At 41.4% G+C, this 25,569-nt stretch overlaps 2 protein-coding genes across 7 annotated transcripts in view; one reads left to right on the top strand and one right to left on the bottom strand.

Annotated features, from left to right (window-relative positions):
• The first annotated feature begins 995 nt into the window (after positions 1-995).
• On the top strand, positions 996-16,518 carry hmga1a (high mobility group AT-hook 1a). Of its 4 annotated transcripts, none has more exons than XM_027160667.2 (5): positions 996-1,151; positions 5,163-5,267; positions 9,091-9,192; positions 12,220-12,279; positions 14,251-16,518. In XM_027160667.2, the coding sequence occupies exons 2-5, from the start codon at positions 5,172-5,174 to the stop codon at positions 14,320-14,322; spliced, it is 330 nt and encodes a 109-aa protein (XP_027016468.2). In that variant the 5' UTR covers positions 996-1,151; positions 5,163-5,171; the 3' UTR covers positions 14,323-16,518. The 4 variants fall into 4 exon arrangements, with proteins under 4 accessions (XP_027016468.2, XP_027016470.2, XP_027016471.2 ...); XM_027160669.2 differs by having other exon boundaries at positions 9,094-9,192; XM_027160670.2 differs by lacking the exon at positions 996-1,151 and adding an exon at positions 2,378-2,531 and having other exon boundaries at positions 9,094-9,192.
• Positions 16,519-17,631: 1,113 nt separating this feature from the next.
• smim29 (small integral membrane protein 29) overlaps positions 17,632-25,569 on the bottom strand; it is an 8,973-nt gene continuing 1,035 nt past the window's right edge. For all 3 annotated transcript variants that reach the window (XM_047807048.1, XM_027160665.2, XM_047807047.1), the window contains 4 exons: positions 21,765-21,983; positions 20,659-20,684; positions 19,989-20,091; positions 17,632-18,909 (listed from right to left, as the gene is read on the bottom strand). In XM_047807048.1, coding sequence (XP_047663004.1) covers positions 18,838-18,909; positions 19,989-20,091; positions 20,659-20,684; positions 21,765-21,935 — 372 coding nt within the window. In that variant the 5' untranslated portion in view covers positions 21,936-21,983 and the 3' untranslated portion in view covers positions 17,632-18,837. The remainder of the gene's footprint in view (positions 18,910-19,988; positions 20,092-20,658; positions 20,685-21,764; positions 21,984-25,569) is intronic.

The following is a 25,569-nucleotide window of genomic DNA, read 5'->3' on the forward strand; positions in this document are numbered from 1 at the left end:
GGTTCCTATAGGAACGGTTTAGGAACAAGACATAAATATTCTGCTGATGCCTTGTATAGGATTTTTTTTTAATCACCTTCCTGTTGAGGTAAATAGGGTATTTATTTCTATATCTCATAGAAATCTTGAGAAGCTATCCTGTAAACATTTCCATCTGTATGAGTCATTACTGCTTGCTCACTGAAGTCATTTAAGTGTAGACAGTTTCATACCGAAAGGATCTTTAACATACAAATACTACAGTTACAAAGAAAATCTTACAGGATTTTAAAACTGATTTCAAACCAGAAATTATTATTTTATTATTTTATTATTTTTATTATTATTTTATTTTATTTTATTTCTTTTATTTCAGACCTGCTAGTGAATGAAATAAAAGAGTTGCACGTATGAAGATATTTGATACAATTTTTATACTATGCGTTAATTTATTTAGTTGTTTATTTATTTATTTTGCTTTCAAAACTTTTGGTCATGTTGGGGTAAGTTTAGGGTAAGTATGGGGTAAGTTTAGGGTAAGTATGTGGTAAGTTTACAGTAAATATGGGGTAAGTTTAGGGTACATATGGGGTAAGTATGGGGTAAGTTTAGGTTAAGTATGGGGTAAGTTTAGGGTAAATATGGGGTAAGTTTAGGGTAAATATGGGGTAAGTTTAGCGTAAGTATGGGGTAAGTTTAGGGTAAGTATGGGGTAAGTTTAGAGTAAATATGGGGTAAGTTTAGGGTAAATATGGGGTAAGTTTAGGTTAAGTATGGGGTAAGTTTATGGTAAATATGGGGTAAGTTTAGGGTAAGTATGGGGTAAGTTTAGGGTAAGTTTAGGGTAAGTATGGGGTACATTTAGGGGTTCAAGTTTAGGATAATTTTAGGGTAGATATGAGGTAAGTTTAGGGTAAGTTTATAAATATTCCTGATTTGATAAACAATAATATTGAGCATGGTTTAGATCTCAGTCCCCCTCCCTGTAACACAAGGCTGGGTTTATTCCCATCCTCCCTTTTTTGGCTCCCTCCCCCTGAGTGCACTCTCTCTCAGTCGGAAGCCCCTTTAAAATGGCCTGAAGGCGCCTTTTCTCTCACTCACTTGATCACTGCACGGTTCCTGCGCTCTAAACTCTGTATATTTCTATTACACCGCGTTCAGCTCGCAAGGTAATTCTTCCCTATTGATCTTCAGCTCTTTTAAATGCCTGTTTTCTCCTTCCTGAATCAGTCCTATGTGCTCTGAGATTGTCTTTAAACCCCGGGGACTTTTATGGGGTTTTTTTACACTTGGAGTATTTTCACTTATCGGAAAAAGCGCGACGAGTTTCATTGTAATTTCCGCTCTATTGTGATCTGTTATTTATTATGAAACACCACCTTTATATCCGCAATCTTAACTCTGTTTTGGTGTATTTTTATTTATAAATGCTGATTGGGTTGCGTTGGGTTTCGGTTTTTATTGTTTTAATTCATTTTCACATTGAAGTGATGGAGTCGGACATTGTGTTGTGTTTGGGTTGTGGTGTGTGTGTGTTGGGGTTGTGTAAGGGTTGGTGTTCTGTTGTGTGTGTGTGTGTGTGTGTGTGTGTTGTTGGTGTTGGGTTTTTTCTGTGTTGTGGTTGTGGGTTTGTTTTTGTTTTTGTTTTGTTTTTGTTTTGTTTTTGTTTTAAGTTTTTTAAGCCTTTTGAGTTTTATGCTCTCGAATAAACCAAAATACACATCAATAGCTTTTAAGTTTAAATGAAATCATCTATGAGTCTCATCTTGCTGGAGGATTTCAGATACCTAAAAATATAACATTTCCGGTTTATTAATAACTGATAATCCATAATCTTCCCCCATTTGACTGCATTAAACTTTTATACTTTTACATGGGTGATGTTTAGTTTAGATTAATTTGCAGTAGCAGGTTATTATTATTATTATTATTATTATTATTATTATTATTATTATTATTATGCTTTAAATATGTTGCAATATTCGACTATAATATAGTCATAGTCTGATGATGATGATTAATAATAATCTTGGAGTTGTATTTCAGATGGTTGTCTGATTACAGTAATTAATTAGAAGTTATTTATTGTGCAAATTTCCCTTTTACAGACTTGTAATGTTAAACTCTAAAACACTACTCCATGCTTTTCCCCTCGGGGTTTAGTGCTGTAGAGACTTTAAGACTTTCATGCAGCTTATTGACTTATTATGCTTTATATTGGGTTTAAAAGTTCTCTGTGCATCAGGATGATGTATGTGTATGTTTTGTGTGTGTGTTTCACAAACTAATTCGTTTGAATATGAACTCTAATGGGTTTTTTTTTCATTCAATATAAACGATTTGAGTCTTTGGGATCTCTGGGTTATTGTTCTTTGTTTGCGCGCCAGTTTTCTTTGCACATGTTGCGTGTTCGAATTCCCGTCTCGCGTTTCATCCCCCCCCCCTCGTTTTTATCGTGTACCTTCAGGGCTTCCGTAGCGGTACGGGGGGGGGTGTTGGGGGTATCGCAGCTGTACTTAAAGCACCTCCAGTTAAAGCCGCGCGCGGAGGTATTTCACATTTCTTTTTTTTTTATTAATTTCACTTCATTTTATTGTGCTTTGAAAATGAAAATTCCTGCTTGACGGTTCACTGCTGGTTCACGCGCTCAGCAGCTGAATTGCACGGTTCAATAATTTCTCTTAACATTTATTTTTGTATTGTAAACAAACACAAGCCCGGTTATTAGCATCGAATGCTAACGCTCCCTTCAGCGTTAGCTAGCAGCTAATGATAACGCACCCCTCGGCGTTAGCTAGCAGCTAATGCTAACGCTCCCTCAGTGTTAGCTAGCATAGATATCTATGGTTAGCTAGCAGCTAATGCTAACGCTCCCTCAGCATTAGCTAGCAGCTAATGCTAACGCTCCCAATAGCTGATGCTGAGGGAGCTTTAGCATCAGCTGCTAGGCTGATGCTAAAGCTCCCTCAGCATCAGCTAGCAGCTAATGCTAACGGTCCCTCAGCATTAGCCATATATATCTATGAGCCTTAGCTAGCAGCTAATGCTAAAGCTCCCTCAGCTTACCTTCCTGTGTTTATTTCATAAACAATTGTCACAAACCTCTGTGTCTGTTCTAGTCAGAATGTTAGATGTACAACGAGAATTTGCGTTTATTTAAAAAAAAAAGACTTTAATGTATAATTTATCTCGTATATAACGTGTAGTGATTTAGTTGTGCGTTAACAACTTATTATTATTATTATTGAACCACATTTTGTTTTATGATGCCGAACATTTAAAGCACAAAACATTCATGTCTACAATGAGTAGTATTTATTTTATCTTTTATTATTATTGATAATGAATCACATTTTCATGTCTACAATGAAAAGTGTTTTATTTGTAATACTTTATGCACAGTTTAAGTTTACAGACTTCAAGCAGGATGTAAAATAAATAGTTTATTATTATTATTATTATTGTTTACCGTCAGTTTATTTTGTGTATAGTTTTAAAGTGTCGATTGGTGTCCGGGTCAATCATCATATTTATGTTTTCGTTTATTTAATATAAATGATCTACCTATAAATCCACACATATAAATTATAATCTACAATTCACACAGTTTACGACTGTCGTGTGATGTGAAAAATGGTAAAATATTGTACATGGTTCAAATTTTTGGATATTACATAAAAATTAAGTGGTAAAACAAAAACGCTTTTAGGGGAAAACGGCAAACTTGGATTAACCAAGTTGTTTAAGTACGTGAACAAGTTGTATATTCATGATGTCTTAAGTCTGTAACCTAGTGAACCAGAGTTAATAATGTACACAATGACAGACTTAAGCACTTCTGTACGTTGCTCTGGATAAGGGAGTAAATATTGTACTTGTACGTGTGTAATGACAGTCGAATCTAATCAACACTCCCACACACATTCTTTTGGACCCCAACCTTTTGATTGACGGTATTTTCACACAATTTATTAGGAACACTTTGTAGATCCAACAGCCTGCTTCAGGACACCTCACAGGTTTTTAATTGGATTCGGGTCTGGCTTTCGGCTAGCTCATTCAAACGTGTTGGGTTAAGCTTTTCCTTTGTAGATGTGGATGGATGCTTTGTGATGCTGAAAGGTGAAATTCCTTTTCGTCTTTGGCTTACCACCAGAAGTTTTGGAGTTCTCCGCTAAGGTCGACTGCTATTTGTAGCTATTCATGATTCCATCCAGTTTGGTAAAAGCTTTGGTTTTGTCTGAAGAAAAGCAGATCTAAAGTGTGATGGTGGCCACCAACAGTTGCACTCTGCTTATCCTTCCTAGCTGATGGCACTGAGGGCACATTCATACCTGCCATCACAAGGAGATTTGGTGCATCTCCTAACATAGTTGGTAGGAAAGCTCGGAGGAGTTACAAGGAGAGCCGGACAGGGCTGGTATCTACTCCTTGGTGTGAAGAGGTTCTGCTGGAGAACTGATTGAACCCTACAGCAGGCTACTGGTTTGCGTCTTTCTGACCTAACTGTCAGACTCCATGAAGGTGGCACGAGGGCTCTAGTATGACTTGTGCTCATAGCCTGTTTGGCAGGTCTGCTATTTGCGCCTCGTTCTTCTCACAGGTGAGGAGTCTGGAGATGCCTTGGGGAATAGTATGCTGCCTGCAACATCATCCAACGTAAATAAACTGCTGGGATGGTGGGTCAGTTATGGTCTGGGGGGGGATATACTTGAAGGGTTGCACAGACTAGCCATCAAATTGAACTTGCCTTCGATGGGTATCTGACCCTTACCTTCCCCAGACCTGAAGGTAATTGAGAGCCTCTGGGACGTTATGTATGGGTAGATCCAAAGCTCCCAAGTATCACCAAATTCTGGAGTTCTCTGATGCCCTGATCAGAGCTAAGAGGAGGTTTCCAGAACACCATCCACCATCTCCTCCAGAGAAAGCCCAGATGCTGTGGTGAAATTCAAGACCTGCCTATTTATTTATTTTTATCACTTACTGGGTTGATGGTTTTGGTTTCTTTTGACCATAGTCACATAATTGTTGACCAATTACACAATGTATACAAGATAATCATTGAGATCCATAGCGTGACTTTAGCAGTTCCAGTATATTAAACCATGCATAAAAACGGACAGGATCTGAACGGCTTTCGTTCTAATCAGTTTCTCGTTCTGTTTTCTTTACTCCAGAAAGAGAAGATGAGCGAGACCGCTAAGGACAAGGGCGCCGTCGCTACTAAAGAGAAGGGCGGAGCAGAGAAGAGAGGCAGAGGGAGACCTCGAAAGATCCCACAGGTAAGGAGAAGGACGTCGGTAGTTCCTTTACGCTGAGAATTTTAAAACCTTCTCTATTAGCTAAAAACATCATGTGTTTTAATCCATAGTTCAGAAACACACAAAACAAAAAGTGGCATTTTAAAGGATGTCGTTTCCCCCCCCCCCCATTCTCATGCAAATTTGCATACGACATGCAAATTAAAGGAGCAGGTGCACAAGAGCTTGTTTACTTACGTTTGATCTGCACCAGAATAATCAAAAATGGTCCTGGTCCTTTCTGCTGTTTTGTAAAAATCTGCCCCAAGCCACAATTAAACAATTTACCCCAGATTAAGATTTAGAATTGATTTCACTTTATTCAGTCGGGGTTTCCGTGTCTTTGGTTATGAGTCGAACCTCTGAGAGACTTCCGGGCCCTGAAGTCTTCTAGTTACATGATCAAGTCTTCACTGTTTGACTGAACACCTTGAACATTATGGATGTTTTTTTTTTCTTTTTTTTTTCCCCTCCTGTGGCTTCTCTGTTTGCTTTTGGGGTGGGATGATGAAGAATTGCGCTTTTTGTTTAAGATATCGTGGGATCGATCGTTCCGTTCTCAGTGTCCTCGACGCCGCAGATTTATTTATTTTTTGTTTTGTTTTGTACTTTAAAATTGAAGAACGTTTAAATGACAAATTTACAAAAAATATCTGTTTTCACTTCATTGAGTGTAAAATAACTAAAAATTGGCTAAAATAATCTGCATCCATCACCATCTCAACCATTAGCGATTCCTCATGAAAGCGTCGGAAGCCCACAGGAACGTTATCTGCCAACGTATCTACGTATACGTATACGCCGGTGGTGTGTGAGGGAAAAAATCCCAACCAAATTAGTTTCAACCAAATTTACACTTCAGTACTTTTTTCCCTACACAAATACACCTGGACCAAACGAAGGTGCATTCACCATTTTATTTACACTCGGCGTACTTTAGATTAGCAGCCTGGAGGTTTGATCCTGGAGCCCTGACGAGACCACGGCTGAGTAAAACTCACAAATGCTCAGCTGGGTCTCTTCTGTTTCTCCTAGTGCACAGAAAGTCGTAATCAATAAAGGATCTGGATTTACTTTGTACTAAAGGATCTCAAGTGATTCGAAAGCCCTCTCTCTCTCTCTCTCTCTCTCCTTGTACCTCTATTGCTTGCTGTCTGTTTGTCATGCTCTTTCTCTCACACTCTCTCTCCCCTTGTACCTCTCTATCGCTTGCTGTCTCTTTGTCATGCTCTCTCTCTCCTTATACCTCTCTCTCTCTCTCATGCTCCGTATGCACAGACGTACCACAGGACCCCACATACAGTCCTGAGGCTCTGTGTAAACGAACTCCTGATCGTCCACTTCACCGTAATAAGATTAAGTCGTAGTAAAATACGTTCGGTCGCGCCGTGCGACTCTGCCGTCCTACGATACAACAGCTAGCAAAGAAAAAGAATCGATCGCAAGAACATTTATCAAAAGCTAAGTATTGAGCTTCTGCTACATGAATAAAAATGACTCAGATTTCACTCAGGTCAGGTGTTTTATTACTCACTGTTTATCGTTACTATTAATCATAGTCATTAATCGTCTTTGTCATCATTAAGCCGCTTATCTGTAATCCGCTGAATCGCTTAATTATCTCTCCCCGGCGCTTGTGTATCTGTTCTGAGTGTGTGATTAGTCACAGGAACCGCTAGCTGAAGGAATCGACGTAAAGCTTGTGAGCGTGTCGGTGCAAGTCCGTGTGTGCCGTCGGTATGTTGTAGAGAAGAGGACTTGAACCACACACACACACACACACACGTGCGCACATAGTTCTTCACAGTCGTAGATCCTGAGCGATGCCCAACTATATGCAGCTAGACACAGATTTGTGTTCTACAATGCGCGTGCTAGCAAACACAACTCCGTAAGCTTTAGCAGCAGTTCCTGAGCTAGAGCTCATAAGTCATGTACTGGTCTACTTTGGAACTTGGATTACAGATAATTCTGCATTTACTTCCTCAACAACTCGTGGAAGTGCCGAAAATCAGAAAACCGCTAAAGCAAAAAAAGTCACCTCGTTTATCACAATATCGATGCCAGTTCGTATCGCTCGTCCCCGCTCGTCCCTCGCATGACTCGGCTCTCCTCTGTCTGTCGCCGTGCTTGATGCACTCGGTGGAATTTGGCAGCTGAGAGCCCTGTGCCACCTGTCGGTCTTAAAGTAGCAGCCGGTGTCAGTTGTGCTGACCTTGAACACTGCTTTCTTTGTGCTGTAACAAAGTCTTCCTGTTAAAAGATTACGTACAGCCAAACATCAACATTTCGTGAAAGCCTGGATGGAAAGACGCGATCGTGCTTATCGCTTTGTTTAAGTAGACGGATCCCGCAGAGTCCGTACAGAGCAGCGGCACGATACGGACGCTAAATCTCGGACCTTCTACAGTTCAGCTCGCTTTCAGATATATCGTCTTATTTATATTCTGTGTAGAGTTTTTTTAGACCGAGACAGAAATCTGTCGGTCAGAACAAATCGATAGAGAGAGCTGAATAAAAGAGGATAAAACCTTGCTACTTTCTATCGATCGATCGTCGTGTGACTCCTAATATGTTAGAAGTAACATTAGACCAAAAGTTCTTGTTTGTTTATTCATTTTAATGTAAAGCCAGCACCGGAATAAGAATAATCGACTTGTTCTTTTAATAATACCAAAAGAGACGAGAAGTCTGTTTCCTTTCTTCGATTTCCGAGACCCGTTCGAGTGAAAGACGATGGTGGGTGTTTTCTCGGCTTACTCCGTGCCACACGACGTCTTCCTGTTTACTCTACAACGCTTCTCTATGGTAACTCTCGCTCACCCCAAAACCCAAACAAATCATCACAGAGCAGTTGTCATGATTCCGCCTTGACGCGGTCAGACTGGATGTTTTTACACTGACGAGGTGATAACATAATAAAGGAAGGATTAAATGAAAGGATCTGATTGGGTTAACCACGTGTTATCGCTCTGCTCGAGACGACACTTTGATTTGTAAACAGAAGCTCTGACCACAGCTTGTTTCATGACATGACTGAAAGCGTCCGTGCTGCGGCAGCTGCGTGTCGTGTGTGTGTGTGTGTGTGTGTGTGTGTGTGTGGTGATTTAGGGACACGTGATTCTCCGACAGATTTCTGCTAAACGCCCTGAGCAGCACAGTGCAGAGCTCAAAAAACAAAACACAGGATGCGGGCTTCTATGTTGCATGTGTGTGGGCGTGTGCGTCTGTCAGTGTGCGTGTCTGTCGGCGCACAGGCTTGCGTATCTGTCGGGTCGGGTCTCTGAGGGTGTGAATGTCTGTCTGTGTGGGGAGGTGGTCTGTCTCCCTCGGGGGGGGGGGGGTGTCTGTCTGTCTGTCTTTCTTGGGTGGTTTCTGTTCGTCGGTGGGTTCTGCCGGTCGGTGTGTCTGTCTGTCTCTGTGGAGGGGGAGTGTCGGTGTGTGTGTGTGTGTGGGGCGGGTGTCTGTCTGACTGTAGTAAAGTCATTTACATGAGGACTTTCTCCGAGCGCTGTGTTCATGTCCCACTCACGTGAATGGAATCGGGTTTTGTCTGAATGAGTTCCGACGTCACACGACACGTCTCGACCCAAATCTACTTTCATTCAGAAAACTTGTGAGTCTCAGAATATTACAGATTCCGCGCACATTCGCATTAACGCGATGAACTCGATGTCCACGTTAAACCGATTCATGTACAAATCTAATGAATTTCTGAAATGTTTTTTTTTTATCCTAGTAAATTTGGGTCTTAAAAAGGTTTGAATTGCAATTTAATGTATTACCCCCCCCCCCTTTCTTTCAGCAGCAGCAGGAGCAGCCCAGCGGTTCCCCGTCGCCGAAGAGGCCCAGAGGACGACCAAAGGGAAGCAAAAACAAGACAAGCTACTTTGCACCAAAAAGCAAAGTGAGTGTTGGTCAGCATTCTTACAGAAAAAAGTCATCATGCAGAACTACTAAAGTAACTCTACTTTAAACCTTTTTAGTGGGTCGTGTTGCTATTAAAACCTTTATAAAGTCGTGTACCTCATTTTGTCTTTGATTTGTGATTCTTCTTTTAGATTGACGAGTCGAAACGGTTACCTTCCTCTATATCGGTCGATTTCACGTTTAAATTTTAATATCGATTATGACCGAGATCTCAGGGCCTTTTTACACCCGGTCACTTCGTGTGTCGTCTCTGATCCGATAGCCGTCTGATTAGTTAAAACTGTACCGTTTACATCAGGCCACATAAACGTGTCTCGGCGAATCGGATATCGATCCGATCTTTCTACTCCCGCCCAAAATGCTAATATATTTTACCTCATTTCTGGGGTAATTGAAACAGAATACACTTTGGTGTACGTGGTTTTCAGAACGCGATCGAAAAGAAGACGTAAAAACTGGTTACGACGTTTGTTACAGAAAAACAGCGTTTACTGTTTGCTGCGTTTTCGCTGGCGGCAGCAGCGCGTTTTAAGGCACGACTAGACGCCTGGGTGAAAGATCACCTGCGTAGTTCCGTTTGGGAGGAGTATAGCGCTGACATATGTTGCTTGAACAACCACATTCATTTACACCTGTCCAGTTTCATCTGAAACGCGTCCCAGACCACCTCCTGATGGGGTTTGTACTAGAGGTCTTCTCGGGTCCAAAGAAATGTACCCGACCTGAAGTGACCCGAAGCACTTTCTACTGAACCCGACGAGCATTAATTTTTTTTCTTTTTTTTTTAAGAAAGACCCGAGACAAACCCGAAAAAATTAGACCCGAGTCCGACCCGACAGCAAATTTTTTTTTTTGACCCGAATGTCCCGAAACTCTAAACTAAAGTAACCGCTACAGCGTGGATTCAGAATTGATTGACAGGCCCGTTTCAACGAAAATTAGCTTACCGCCAGCCACACGAAGTCGCAAGCGGTCTTGGCAAACAGATTAGAGGTTGGAAAAGGACTCGAGTCGATGCGCACACACACGGGATACAGTAGTTCGAGTCTTCTCTGGTCCGTTCGGTAAAAACACATTCATTTTAAATTACCCGAGACCCGACGCCGCTATTATTAGACCCGACCCGTGTCCGAGGCACACGTGAAACTTTTGGACCCGAACCCGCTCGGGTCTCGGGTCGGACCTCGGGTTTTCGGATCTAAGTGGACCCGTGAAGACCTCTAGTTTGTACCATCAGATTTATATCAGTCTCCAAAACGTTTCGGAGGGCATTTAGACCTGGTCATTTTTACCATCGGATAGCTATCGGATCACAGAAAACGCAGGAAGTGACCAGGTGTGTAAAAAACAGTTTGTGTACAAAATTCCAATTTTATTTGACAGAACAGTTTTTAGCCACGCTGACTTGAACCGTAACGTTTCGATTTAAACCTGAAGGATGAATCGCTGCATTGTCCCTAATGTCACGGTGTTGTTTAGCGATCGTCAGGTAAACGTTGTTGTAACTGACCTGAGAAGCTATTTATTTCCACAAAGGCTCCAGTTTCCGATCGTGCGTTTGAGGTTTTTTTTTTGTTTTTTGTTTTGTTTTTTAAACACTAGTTATAACCGTTCCTGTGTTTATGACTGATTTATAGCTGCTAAGTTGAAAACATTTAAAAAGGAACCAGAATGGTCGGTTCTCCCCACTTCCTGTCTCTCACCATGGCTTCCTGTGGCATTTTGCATGGTGCAGGTGCACCCGATAGAGGTGCCGTCTCCATGACGACACCCTCCGCCTACAACAAACACGCGCGTGTGCCCGTACACACAGACACGTGTGTACACACAGGCACGCATGTGCACATGCACACATTTAGTTCACTTCTTTCCCTCTACTGTTGTCATGACTACTGGTCCTCTGCACAGTACACATGTACAACCTTGCTCAATCGTGTGTGTGTGTGTGTGTGTTTTTGGGTCTGCCAGCTGTCTCAGAGCTTCAAACCAGGTGGCCAATGAACTGGAGTGCCCTGTGTGCAGTTCATGTCCGTTTCAAACATAATAGCCAATGAACCCACTGCCCTCTGTCTGAGTGTAGACACACACACACACACACACACACACACACACACACACACAGGCTGACACCCTCTAGTGGTTAGATTTTCCCTCTCTCTCTCACACACACATGTGATTAGCACATTATTACTACAGTGGTTAAATTATTTTTTTGGAGACACTATTTTTGCTGGTTCCCTCCTGCTTAGTCACAGGTTTGACTCATCACACTCTCTCTCCTCACAAGTCAGCACTCGGACGGATTAAAGCAGTACGGCTTCGTCGAGCTCTGTGGTGTGTGTGTGTGTGTGTGTGTGGGGACATCAGTGTGTCGTTCATGGTCGCAAACATCAGCGACCCCACAAGCCGACACTGAGGGTTTAGTCTAACGTTACCTCTTAGCAAGTGTTTGTGTGTCTGACCTGCCTGCAGTGATGTCATGTGATGTGGTCTTCATTTTATAATCGGTGAATGCAAGACCATTACAAACTGTACCCTGTGTGTGTGTGTGTGTGTGTGTGTGTGTGTCCTGTATCCTGACCTTGTGTTTAACAGACTGAGTCATTTCCTGTTTTAAGGTTGCAGTACATTTAAAAGCAAAAAGACAATGTCAGAATCATCTAATCCATTCTCTCTCTCTCTCTCTGTCTGTCTCTTTCTCTCTCTCTCTCTCTCTCTCTCTCTCTCTCTCTCTCTCTCTCTCTGTCTGTCTCTCCCTCTCTCTCTCTCCTACTTCTTCCCCATCTTTCTCTCTCTCCTACCTCTTCCCCATTTTTCTCTCTCTCTTTCTCTGTCCGTCTGTGTGTGTCTCTCCTACTTCTTCCCCATCTCTCTCTCTCTCCCTCTCTCTCTCTCCTACTTCTTCCCCATCTCTCTCTCTCTCTCCTACCTCTTCCCCATCTCTCTCTCCTACCTCTTCCCCATCTCTCTCTCTCCCCCTCCTCCCCATCTGTCTCGCTCTCAGAAATCAGCTGTTGCGACAGCATCTGTTGGGGGAAAACGCAGAGGAAGACCCAAGAAAGCAGTAAGTCATCCCTCTCTCCCTCTGAACACACCGCTCAGTAAACAAGTAACCCGTCATCACTTCCCCCGTCTCACACACTCCGTTCATGCACTCTGTGTGTACGATCGTGTAAGAGTGTATACACACTCGCACGTGTGTGTGTGTGAATGCGTGCGGCCGTGTGGTTTTCTCCCTTTACAAGGACAGGAAGTCTCAAAGTACTCGATGATTCTGATCTTAACAGGACACGTCGGGTTTTGACACACAATTAATCCCCCATCAGTAAAAACAAAAGAGAAACCTGCTGCAAGCTTGAGGTTTTAATCACAAAATGACACCTCGTACCTTTTTTTCCCCCTGTTTGTAGTTCTATTGAATGCTGTACAGTTTCTCAAACAAGTTCTCACTTGTCTTACAGCAGCTATAAAGTGACTCCTCACCAGTTTTTTTTTGTTTTTTTTTTTCCTCTCGGAGCAGAAAACATCACATTAATCAGAGCACGGCGTAACACTGGGACTCTGTACATGTGCAACAGCGCTTTGGATTATTTTTACTGATATGTACAAGATCATAGTGCGTGTGTGTGTGTGTGTGTGTGTGTGTGTGTGTGTGTGTGTTCATTGGCATGGGTGACATGAAAACATTTGCATTTAGCTTCTTATCAGAAAAGGGGATTTCAAGCCATTTGTGTTTTTCACTCTTTTGTTTCTGTTTCTATCTTTTATGCACAGTTACACACACACACACACTCACTCACTCACCCACCCATTCACCCACCTACTCACACTCACTCACACACAGCTCATGTTGACCAACTGGGCCCTTACCATCCACTCCACATGGAATGAGCTTGTCCAATGATCTCACACACACACACAACTTTAGTCACCGTCATTCCTAACGATCTGTTTTATCTGCAAGTACACCACCTGCTCCGCCCGCTTCCTCTCTGACGGTGCTTTCTCTCTCTGCCCCTCCTCCCTCCCCCTCTCTTTTTCCTCCTCTCCCCCCCCCCCTCCACTCCACACATTCCTCTCACATGAGGCACGGCCCTGGCACAGCGGTTTGGTTCTGTTCCACGTCGAATCACTTAAACATGCCTCCAGAAGTCCTCACTCCTGAGTCACAGGCGGATATTTAGCTCACGAAAGTCCGATATTTTGTCTGATTCAATCCACAAGTTTGATCAACGTTTCCTCCCGTGCCGTCGATTCATACGAGGCCGGCACGTACGTCTCACGATTCAGATTCGCTTCGGTGACCTAGGGTTGACGGTGGCTGAGAAGCGACAGTAAAACGGAGGAGGTGGCGGCTTTACTTCAAAGTGTGTCTCTGTTCCACGAGGCTAATTTCCACATTTCTGTTCAGGTCTCCTCGCTCTGCTTTCAGGAAGATTCGCCTGCGTCTGTTTTCGCCTAAAGCGTTCTGTAGAACAGGGCGTGTCGTTTTTATGAATGAAAGACAAACAGGAGACGGAGCGTACAGCTCGGCCCTGACCGCGTGCTCACCTGCTCTTTGTTTTGGGCTCGCTGTAGATCAGGGGATTCCCCGGCATCAGAGTCGCTGTAAAATAATAAACTCCACACACTAAAACCAGACAAACGGCTACTAAGATCTGTTCGTTAAACTGTTTTCTCTTGAGATTTACACTGAAAGTAAGAAGACATTAGATGCAATTATCTATAGACCTATCTAAATAGTAACTTATAACAGAGGTGGCAAAATAACACTTAATAGATCTCTGGGTGTGGGGGTGTGTGGTGGGGGGTGTGTGTGGGGAAAACACTAGACCATCTTTCCTCTCACCTTTTTATCCACAGGGTGGCGCTGTTTGTTCCTGTTCAGTCTAGTGGTGTTTTTTTGTCTGTGTTTTAGTGTCATATCTGTTTTCAGCTCATGAAACTACAAAAAAGCGGGAAAAGACACCCCCCCCCCCATTTTGATTGAGGATCATTTTATATCATGATGTTGATTTTGTTCTCGTCCTCATAGGAGAAAGAAGAGCAGCCATCAAAGTCTTCTGAGGAAGAGGAGGAGGAAGAGGAGGAAGAAGAGGGACAGTAGATCAGCAACTTGGCGCTACCTCATACCTCTATCTCATCACTTCCCTTTTGAAAAGAAAAAAAAAACAGAGCTGGACTTTTTTTTTTTGCAACCTTGCAAAAAAAAAAAAAAAAATAGACACAGAACCCGAACGACCCAGAACCCCCCCACCCCTGCAAACGGACTCTCAAATACTGTACGTGTGTGTGTGTGTGTGTGTGTGTGTGTGTACATGCATGCATTCTTGCTCGCATGTCGAACACAAACACTCTGTGTATCTGCTCTCCGCTCACGTGTCATTATACTGGACAAAGATTTCCTCTGATGCAGGTTTCAGATCATTGTTTTGATTCTGTTTTTTTTTTTCTCTCGTCGCTTTTAACACAAACATTCAGATGTTCACATGCACTCTGGACAAAGGTGAATCAACCTACTTTTATTCCGTGCGTCTGCGTGTGTGTGCGCGCGCCCTTGTGTAATGGGAGAGGTCAGAACATCCAGGATTTTTTATTTTTTTTTTGGTTTCCTTTTTTCCTGGTTTTCTTCTTTTCAGTAGTGTGTGTGTGTGTGTGTGTGTGTGAGACGCCAATTCATGAATTCTTTATCTCTGCTCGAGACGGCGGATGCTTTTAAACTTTTACTCCTCACTCATTTCGTTTTTCAGAAAGATTTTAAATTTTTGCAAAGGAATAAAAAGTGGGCGGAGTTAGACAGTGCTTCATGAGCACGGTTTCAGAAATGGAATTATTATTATTATTTTTTTTGGTCTTTTGTCTTGGTTTTTTTTTTTTTTTTTGAGACCCGTATCTTTAGGAAAACAATAAAGTAAGGATATGGAGCTAAAATTTCTCTTTCCCCTCTCCCTTCCAAACCCCCACCCCCTGCCCCAATTTATTTACACTCATCCTTCATCATTCAGGTCACTGAACACGCAACAACGCACAAACCGGTTCACGAACACTTAGACAGTGATAGCGGACGACACGTCCTCCTGTTTTGCGTCTGCACTGGGACACAAATCACATTCGCAAGACAACCGGACTAGACTTAATCGTCGTTGTTGTTGTTTTTTCTTTTTTATTTAATTAGTCAATAAACATTTCATATTCAATTTCATCCCTCATGAATAGAACGAGCTCCCTTTTGTTCTCCACAGGAGGGCGCTGCTCACTAACTACAATCTGCTTTCTCATTTCCATTAAAAAATTATTATTATTTTTTCTTTTCTTTTCTTTTTTTTTTACACAAAACTCAGTCAGGGAATGCCGATTGGTCCAGAACTTTAATGCTGCTACGAACACGGTTAATAAAAAGAAAAAAGAATTAAAAAAAAAAAAGTAAACAAACAAAAAAAAAAAACAACCCGGAATACTGCAACGTCACACTCATACCTCACTCTGTGTCAGTTTAGGACGGCTTAATGTTTAAAAAAAATAAAATAAAAAATAAAATAAATGTGTTAAAAAAAAAGTGCAGCTTCTGTTTGGCAAGTGTGTGAGCAAACTTTATTTTATTTTTTTTTTCCTTCTGTTTTCAAAAATTTTTTTTTTGCTGTTCAGTTTGTCATGGAGTTAGGATCGTGTGTGTGTGTGTGTGTGTAACAGTAGGACTTCAGAGGTTTTTAGAGAACTCTTTCATAACGGCGTGCACTTAAGTGCACATCGTGGAACGTTTCTTTTTTTCCCCCTTCTACCTGAGACTGTAGACGCCCCACAGGATCGGCTGTGTTGGGACGGAGAGAGAAAATACTGTCAGCTTTTTCTTAAATGTTCACCCTGTGTGTTTGTGTGTGTGTGTGTGTGTGTGTGTGTGTGTTACGCAGGTGTGTGTGCAGACACTTTTTCAAATAGTTTTGGTGCAACTAATAAGTGATTTGTTCATCAAATTATACACCTTTTAATTGGAATTGTGGAAAAGTTTAACGTTTAACTGTCGGTCAGATTTCAGATTAAGATGAAGATTTAATTCATTTGTTGTCAACAGATTGTGAACATCCTGCTTTAACCTCAACTTTCCCCTCGGTTCCACTTCCTCATTTACACTTTTGGTACTTTGCTGTTATACTTTGTGTGTGTGTGTGTGTGTGTGTACGCCTGCACATAGAACTGGTTTGGGATCAGTCTTACAATATACAAACTCTCTCTTCTTCTTTTTTTTTAATTTTTGGTGGCCTGCAAGTATTTGTATTCAGACTGGTAATAAAATTAATGATTCCTACATGTGCTTGTGCTCAAGTCTTTAATAAATTCTTAATTCCACTTGACATCTTTTTTTTTTTTTTAAATTCCCAAAAAGTTGCTCACCAAGTGTTTACCTTCCAATTCCATCATTATTCATCTAAACCGTTCTCCACACAGACCCTTAAAGGTCTGCCGAGGTACAAACCCTCATGGTGACGGTTTTCAGCAGGATGAAGAAGCTGTTCAGGCTCTTGAGGAGATTAGAGAGTTCCTCAAAAAGGTTGTTCAAGGTGATTGAACTTGTGAAGAAAACACTTCACCACGCTGTCACTTTATAGGCTCAACCAAAGAACCCTGCATTTATTCATATATAAAGTGAAAAGTTCTTCGGTGCCATCCATCCATCCATCCATTCTTCATCTATTCTCAGGTCAAGCAGTGTTCAGGAACGCTCTGAGGAACCCCATCTAGCTTCTGTGGGATGTGCTGGACAAATAAGTCTAGTCCATGGAGGCTCCAACTCATGACTTGGTCTCGGTTCCTGATAACACAACATACCTTCAGAGGTCTGGTGAAGTCGCTGCCTTGACGCATTTGGCGGCACAATAAGGAGCTACACGATGTTTTGGATACGCAGGTGGTTTTTAATGTCCCGGCTGATCGGAATATGTGAATACAGGGTTCTCGGAGTTCCGGAAATAATAAGTGACATAAATTTAAACACATTTTTATCGTTGAGTAAAAGACTGCATGATGGGGTTTGTTTATTTATTTATTTGTTTGTTGTTATTTATTATGAATTTCAAGATCGTAACTTAGACGACGTGTGATGACAAAATAATCACTCAGTATAAAGTTGTTTTGATTGACTGAGTCAAAGTCCATTTTCTTTAGAAGAACATTTATAAATAGAATAAATAGTAATATATTTATTTTAAAAAAAAGCTCTTCCAAAATAAGTTAGTTTTTCAGTATTGTAAATTTTAGACTTTGTGTCGTTTCTATCTGTTTCTATATTCTCTTATAATTAATGTTCTTTCTTCTTCTTCTTCTTCTTCTTCTTCTGTATGCTCTAACTACTATTATCTTTAAAACACACATTTTAGCTTTAACTTAAACTTGCAGGTCAATAAACTAATAACCAAGTGTGTTATGATTAGACAAAGGTGGATTTATTTATTTATTTATTTTTTAAATAAAAATCAATACTTTTATAACATTTAATAAATCTCTTTAATATTATGACCCATAATGATGCAAGTCTTCGGTACATTTTACAGCACATGCTCGTTTCATCACGTTCAGGTCTTCAGGTTTCCTGAGGCTGATTTGTTCTAGTTTCTGAAGTTAAAGGGGTGGAGTTTCCTGTAATCCCTGCCAACGATCGGTCGATGCAAGCGTCACGGTTCGACAGCCGACTTTAAAAAGTTATTTATCCGACAACGGTGTGGATTTCATTTCGGCTGGTGTGACATGATGGAAGCAAGAAGTCTGAAATGTGGCAGGCGTGTGTTTTGTACACACACACACACACACACACACACACACACACTTTCCAGCTCTGGATAAGAAGTTTACGAGTTCTCAGAGAAAGTCATTTCCGAAGAAGGTTTCAACAGTAAACTGTATAAAGTGTAAGGATGACCGACCTGATATAATAACACATTACACACACACACACACACACAACAGCAAAAATAAATAAATAAATAAATAAATCCTTCCACACCAGCAGGTATCAGAGCAGGAAGTGCGAGTGCTGAAAATTCTGCCCTGATTTTCAGAACTCTTAGGCTTAATATTAATAATAATAATGATGATGATGATGATGATGATGATTACTATTATGGTATATAATGCATATCATTTCTGTGATGCTTCAGATTCCACATCCAGAACTGGTTTCCATGGAGACGTAGTCACATCTTTGGATAGCAAGCGAATGCAAAGAAAATGTAAACTGAAATGTAAAATGTAATCCGATGTGTCACTATCATGATTTTAAACATTTATCCGTATCATTACGTGTTTGGCTTCATTACTCGGACCTGCTACGTCACTCCTTGAGGAACCTCTGGGATACCTCGATAAACTGTAGATCAGCCAACTCTATGAATAAATACACTTCTGTACACTTCTGTGCTTTCTATGGGCTTCCTATTTGCATTATTGTGTGTGTGTGTGTGTGACAGTGTGTGTAACAAATGCATCGCAGAAAACGCAGCATCGTCCATTTCCGTCTTTTCCTTCCTGTATTTTTTTTTTCCCGTTTCCCGGTGAAGAGACCGGAGCGACGTGTCCGAATCACACGTGAAGTGCACTTTATTCTCCAGAATGTCGAGCGTCTGAGTATAAATCACATCTTCTGTGAAACGTTTCGGTTTTTGGGGAGAAGAGGCCACTGCTGTTGGTACGACGTCGTCCAGCCCTGCGACACGTTTTATCACACAGAACAAATGAAAGGATCAGAACGTGAGAACATCAGTGCACAGAAAAGTCCATAACAATAACTCATAGTCAGATCCGACTTTAGGCAACATTTTGACTGGCAGGAGTCACAGCCAATCAGACGTTGAGTAAGAAGAGGCTGATGTTGTACTGTATGTATAAATGTTAAAGACATTTCTTATCTTCTCATCTTGTAGTTTTATAAAGGAACCTTTATTTAATCAACGCCGAAAGAATCGGATTTCATTCTTAAATATAATCAGTCTTTAATATAATAGCTCTGGTTAATGGGGCTAAGAAATAATTGCAGTGAACATCACGTGTAGAGAAACGGTTATATTAAAGCATCTGGCCGTCAACAGAATCGCTTTCTTCCTCAGTATATGTTGCTTCGGTTCGCCGCTCAGACTTAACGCTAGTTAACGCTTCATCACTCTGTACACTAATAAACCTGATAAACCTTCTAATTTGCATTATTTTCAGCATCGTCGACCCTGAACGAATAAATCCGGCGTGCTTTAAATAACGGCTCGTATCGCGCTTTCGTATCGGTGAGGAAACAACGTTCGGGTCTGATGATTTGCACCCGAGTAGATTTTAATCTTTCGCAGCCAGTGTTGGGCAGTAACGCGTTACTAGTAACCGTAGTTACTTTCGACAGTAACTAATACAGCGTTTAGCTCAGGAGTTATCGACTCGGGAAACTCCGACCTGTGAATATGTGGCCGACTTCCTGCTCCTTCAGTTCTCTCCAGCGCTGGAAAGCTGATCCTATATTAACACGTCCTACTTCTTGTCCTTATCGTAAGTCTTTCTTCTCTTTCTTTCTTTGTTTTTATCCTCCATGTCGATGTTAAAACCGCTTTCTGCTGATGTCACACACGCGCACCGAACACACTCTCCGCCGCATATCGACAAGCCCCGCCCCTTTCTGCTCATTGGCTACACGTTTGTTTTGATTTTTGTTAAGCTAGTCGTCCCGACTCAGTATTCTGAAGCATTTCTCAGATATCGGAGACAGCACCTTTAAGCGCAGAGTGAAAAACGCTAATTAATGACCTTAGTGTCATCTTCTCTCCACATCTCCTGCTCGGCTTCGTTCAGCTCCTCGGTCGGGTCGTACGTGTACACCGGGAGCAGCTGATGCCGTAATCTGTCGATCCTTAAATAAATAAATAAATAAATAAATAAAGGTAATGGATTCATCAGACATGAATGATGTTGTGTCAGGACTCTGTCGTGTTTTAGACGTGTGTTCGTCCCTCTGTCGATGATCCTACACTGAATTTTAGTGTCTGAGAGAAATCTGAGCTGCTTTTTAGATGAACAAACACTGGGAGCTTCTCAGAGAGCAGAAATGGGTTTGATATCAACATTTACTCTGAAGATACAAACATCTGTGTGGGAAAAAACTTACTGAACTTTTCTATGTATCTGTCACCTCTAGTATTGTAGAGAAAAACAGAAATAGTGATGAAACTCTACACGTCGTTAAAGTCCTGAGTGTCGACGTTCATCTGAGCTTCGTATGAACCTGAGAATTCATTTGCTTACTGCGATCTGATTGGCTGTTTGATTTGATGGCTTTTATAAGGTACTTTGAACACCGGACTCGTCTTGGTATATCGATAAAGATTGGTATAAAGGAGACGTTTTTTTTATATAACGCTGTGTGTCAGTTATTTCAGCCAATCAGATGTTTTCATGGTTGCATGTGTTGTAAATTTACCTTTGCCTCCTCTTCACGTACATCACCTGCAAAACAGGACACGTCATATAACAGAGCGATGAATCACGTAAAATCACATGAACGTTTTATTAGTGTTTTTTAAACTACACTATATTAATTTTTTAATAATGTTCTTCTTCTTCTTATTATTATTATTCATTCATTCATTCATTCATCTTCTACCGCTTATCCGAACTTCTCGGGTCACGAGGAGCCTGTGCCTATCTCAGGCGTCATCGGGCATCGAGGCAGGATACACCCTGGACGGAGTGCCAACCCATCACAGGGCACACACACACACTCATTCACTCACACACACACACACTACGGACAATTTCCCAGAGATGCCAATCAACCTACCATGCATGTCTTTGGACCGGGGGAGGAAACCGGAGTACCCGGAGGAAACCCCCGAGGCACGGGGAGAACATGCAAACTCCACACACACGAGGCGGAGGCAGGAATCGAACCCCCGACCCTGGGGGTGTGAGGCAAACGGGCTAACCACTAAGCCACCGTGCCCCCCCATTATTATTATATTCTTCTAAATTCTTATTTCTATCTAATTCTATCTCTTATATAATTCTCTTTCTTTTCTTCATTATTTTCTCATCATTTATTCTTTTTCCTCTCTCTCTCTCTCTCTCTCTCTCTCTTCATTTCCTCATTCCTTCTCTTCTCTCTCCTTTTTCCATCTCTCACTTTCTCTTTCTCTTTTTCCCTCCTTTTATTCTTACAGCTTCTCTTCTACTTTTGTTCTTTTTCGTTCCCTTTGCCTCTCTTACACTTTCCTTTTCTTTCTTTCTTTCTTTCTTTCTTTCTTTCTTTCTTTCTTTCTTTCTTTCTTTCTTTCTTTCTTTCTTTCTCTGAACCTAAGCTGTCTCCGAACCTAAGCTGTCTCTGCACGACTCTTCCTGCACAAAGTCACATTTACGTCTGAAACAAAAAGCTTCATTGTCTGGAGCCAAACTTGATTGAGTCATGTGATGTTTCAGCAGCGTTCTTCAGCTTAACCCCTGCATCTGCACACACACTCATTTCAGGAGAGATAAATACTACATAACATGTCTGATCATTCTGAACCAATGTTTTGTTGAGTTACATACCACCGCTAGAATAATCCCGGCGAAGGTGATGATGAGAAACGGGAGCAGCACGTACGTCAGGGCCACGTCTCCTCCGCCCGGGTGAGGGGACTCGGTGGTCGTGTTCATTTCAGGGGAAAATCTCTCTCTATCTCTCTCTCTATTCGTTTGTTTCTTGTCTTCTGTGTTCATATGACTCCCACATGGTCCGTCCCTCTCCTGGTCTGGGCTGGACCAAGCCTACATGGCACAACAAGAGTGTTAAATATCTGAACCTGATTACAGCCTTTAAAACCAAACATTTCCTGATTACAGGATATTTTACTGTAACGATCTTCACAAATCTCGGTTCTACAAATTGAAGTTTTTTGTGGAACTTTATCCAGACTGGAGCTCAGTTGGCTGATCTGAATATCACACTGCTGTCATATAACTCTGATGAATAAAGTCCTCATCATCATCCTCATCATCATCACCACCACCACCATCATCACCTCAAGTTTAAACATACTCAAAGAAAATAAAGACACAAATCAAATCCAAACTAGATTCGTAAAGTTCGTCGCAACGGACTTTGATGTTGGCTTCGACGAGGCAGGTATTCGCGAAGGCCGGTGCTTTTTGGAGGCGAGTGGGCATAAAACTTGTGAAATCTAGTGGAGCACTAGGGTGACTAGGGAAACATCTGGAGGCGAGTGGAGACGAGCATGTGACGTCATCCGAAAACCTGTGACGCAATTCCCCTCCTTGGGCTGAGTGTTTCGATATGTCACATGCCCATGTTGTGCAAATTTTTTTTTTTCTCATGACTGATCAGTATAACCATGAGGAAGTTCTCCTCATTGTTCTGAGTGTTTTGATATATGACATGCCCATGTTGTAAAAAGTTTTTTGATTTTGCATATTTTAGGGGCGGGGCTGTGGGACAACCCGAAGGCCAGTCGGTACACCGATTTAAAACCTTTGTTCAGAGTATCGCCCTAAAGGAGCTGGCCGAGTTTGGTGTAGATAGTTATAAACCTCCAAAGTTTATAATGGGAGTCTATGCGAAAAAAGGCTACTTTGAGACACGGTACCGGAAGTACCGGTACTCGGATCGCTTAGAAAAGTCATAGCAACAAACTTCAGATCGGCGTCTACGACATATCTGAATTTGGTTCATGTGGCTCGAAAGCTCTAGGAGGAGTTACTCTAGATAAATTTTTGTCTAAGCTTAAATAGGAAAACAGAATGTTGGCTTCTACAAAGCGACATCATGATATTATTTACTTGTAACAAAAGGACCAAACATGATGGGCTCCATGATTATACGACCGTATTCATGCACTTCATCTGCTAGCTATCTGTATAGCTGCTAGTTTTTTTTAGCTGTATTTGTCATTCGATTTCACAACCGATTCGACTTTCCGAGGACGAACATTCATGAATTCACGACTTGTCATAACGTTAGCATTGTAGCTCTAGTGTTAAACCTGAAGAAGCAGATGTCAGACATAAAACATGTCCTGGCTGCTTAACTAGTCTTGGGTTAAGAGGGAACTTGTGTAAATGTGCCAAAGTGTTGCAGTGAAAATGACAGGAAATGTCAAACACAGTTCCTTCTCACAATTGGATTCCAAATAAGTAGAAATTTCTCCCTGTCATTATTTATTACACCGTACTTACGTTTTATACTATAAAGTGTACTATACTGTATCATGGACTACTATAGTATACATTGGAAAATAGAAAGAATTTCATTTTAGTTAGCAGAACGTTGTCATGACCAAAGACGTATGTTTTTTTGTGTTTTTCCCCTTTCTTCCCGTTTCCTCTCGCTACTTCTCGCAAGCAGGAAGTAACAGGTACCACCTGACCCCAATGATTGGTGAGCTCTGTGTGTGTGTGTGTGTGTGTGTGTGTGTGTGTGAGTGTGTGAGTGAGTGAGTGAGAGAGAGATATTCTGTTGATTGAATCTCTCCCAAAGTGTTATTGAGTTCATCATCTTGTTGTACAGGTTGCCTATTATTAGAAAACCCATTTTTATTTGCAAGTGAACTCTTTTTGTTGTTTCTTGACCTATTCAGTTAATTCTTTGGGAAGGGATTTGTAGAGCGTTGGGTGCCGTTTTCTCTTGTTTAAGCTAGTTAGAGAGTTAGTTTAGTATTGTTTTTGTTTTCTTTTATAGTTCAGTTAGTCTCTTTCTAATAGTTAGCGGGTTTGTTTGTTATTTTAGCCTTGCCCCCCCTTCTCGAAGCCTTGAAATCCTCCCACATTTGTACGATAAAAGGAACTTGTTTGATAATTGTATTTTGGGTCTTTATTAAAAGCCCTGGGGTTGGGAATCGCACCTTGCTGCCTCCAGACATCATACCATTTTTATTCTGTTACTCGTTCCCCCAACCCTAGACTAGCTGGGGATGTAACAACGTACAACGAGAGAACACAACTAGCTAGCTACATTGACAAGCTAACATTGAAATATCTGAACTAGTGATCTAATGTAACAAGCTAATTAAAATAACAAGCAGAAAATGAAAGTTGAAGCTTTTAAACAGACTTATTTACAACATTTAAGACAAAAGTACTACCTATCGAATTAAACAAAGTAATGCACAACGAATCACTAGCTAGCGTCTTAACACGTTAATTTACAAATTGTAACTAGCTATTTAATTAAACAATAATATACAAAAGTTAACTAGTTAGCTAATTTAACTGTCTCTCTAAAATAACTTAATTTGTGATAACTTAATAATTCTAATTTGCAAAACTTAACTAGCTACCTAAATCAATATGCTAATTTACAGATGCTAACTAAACTAGCGTATCTTGGCACACTTTATAATGAAAAAAAAAAGATCTGAATAATACTTGAGTAAAGTACAAATCTTCCCCTTAAGTATAGCAGAGTAACAATTGTACCTTAACGTACTACAGTATATTTCCTTAAGTATATTCCAACCTGCTAACAGCTAATGCGCCATATCACATTGTAAAACTGAACCTGAAATAAAATATATAAATAAATATAAAATAAATAAAGTAAGAGCAGGGGAGCACGGTGGCTTAGTGGTTAGCACGTTCGCCTCACACCTCCAGGGTCGGGGGTTCGATTCCCACCTCCGCCTTGTGTGTGTGGAGTTTGCATGTTCTCCCCGTGCCTCGGGGGTTTCCTCCGGGTACTCCGGTTTCCTCCCCCGGTCCAAAGACATGCACGGTAGGTTGATTGGCATCTCTGGAAAATTGTCCGTAGTGTGTGTGTGTGTGTGTGAGTGAATGAGAGTGTGTGTGTGTGCCCTGTGATGGGTTGGCACTCCGTCCAGGGTGTATCCTGCCTCGATGCCCTGATAGGCACAGGCTCCCCGTGACCCGAGAAGTTCGGATAAGCGGTAGAAAATGAATGAATGAATTTCAATGCCGATGTAGATTCCGAACACTGTAAATTTACGCACACTCGGGACGAGTCGGATAGGAACTCACAGAATTATCGTAGATAAGAAATAAACGATTTAAGATAAAATCTGTTCTTATCCTGGTTGATAAACAAGGCCCGCTGTTACAAAGCAGATTTACAGCAAGCAGAATGTAGATTTCGATCCCTAGCGAGTGCCAAAATAATAAGAACACCAGCTGCCGTTAGCCGACTAGCCGTGTCACACGTCTCAGGCTGCACGTCTTTCACCCGTGATGATGTAAGACGTGTTCAGAGACAGGGATGCAGAAGACTTCATGACTTCAAGATGCAGGCTTGTAGTTAAAGTGAACTTTCATGTCGAAACACATGACCCATTTTCACTGTCATATTTGGGTGCTGGTGCTAATCTCTAATTTGTTGCCCTGTTTT

This window comes from Tachysurus fulvidraco, chromosome 23, assembly GCF_022655615.1.
Source record: "Tachysurus fulvidraco isolate hzauxx_2018 chromosome 23, HZAU_PFXX_2.0, whole genome shotgun sequence".
Classification (NCBI taxonomy): Eukaryota; Metazoa; Chordata; class Actinopteri; order Siluriformes; family Bagridae; genus Tachysurus; species Tachysurus fulvidraco.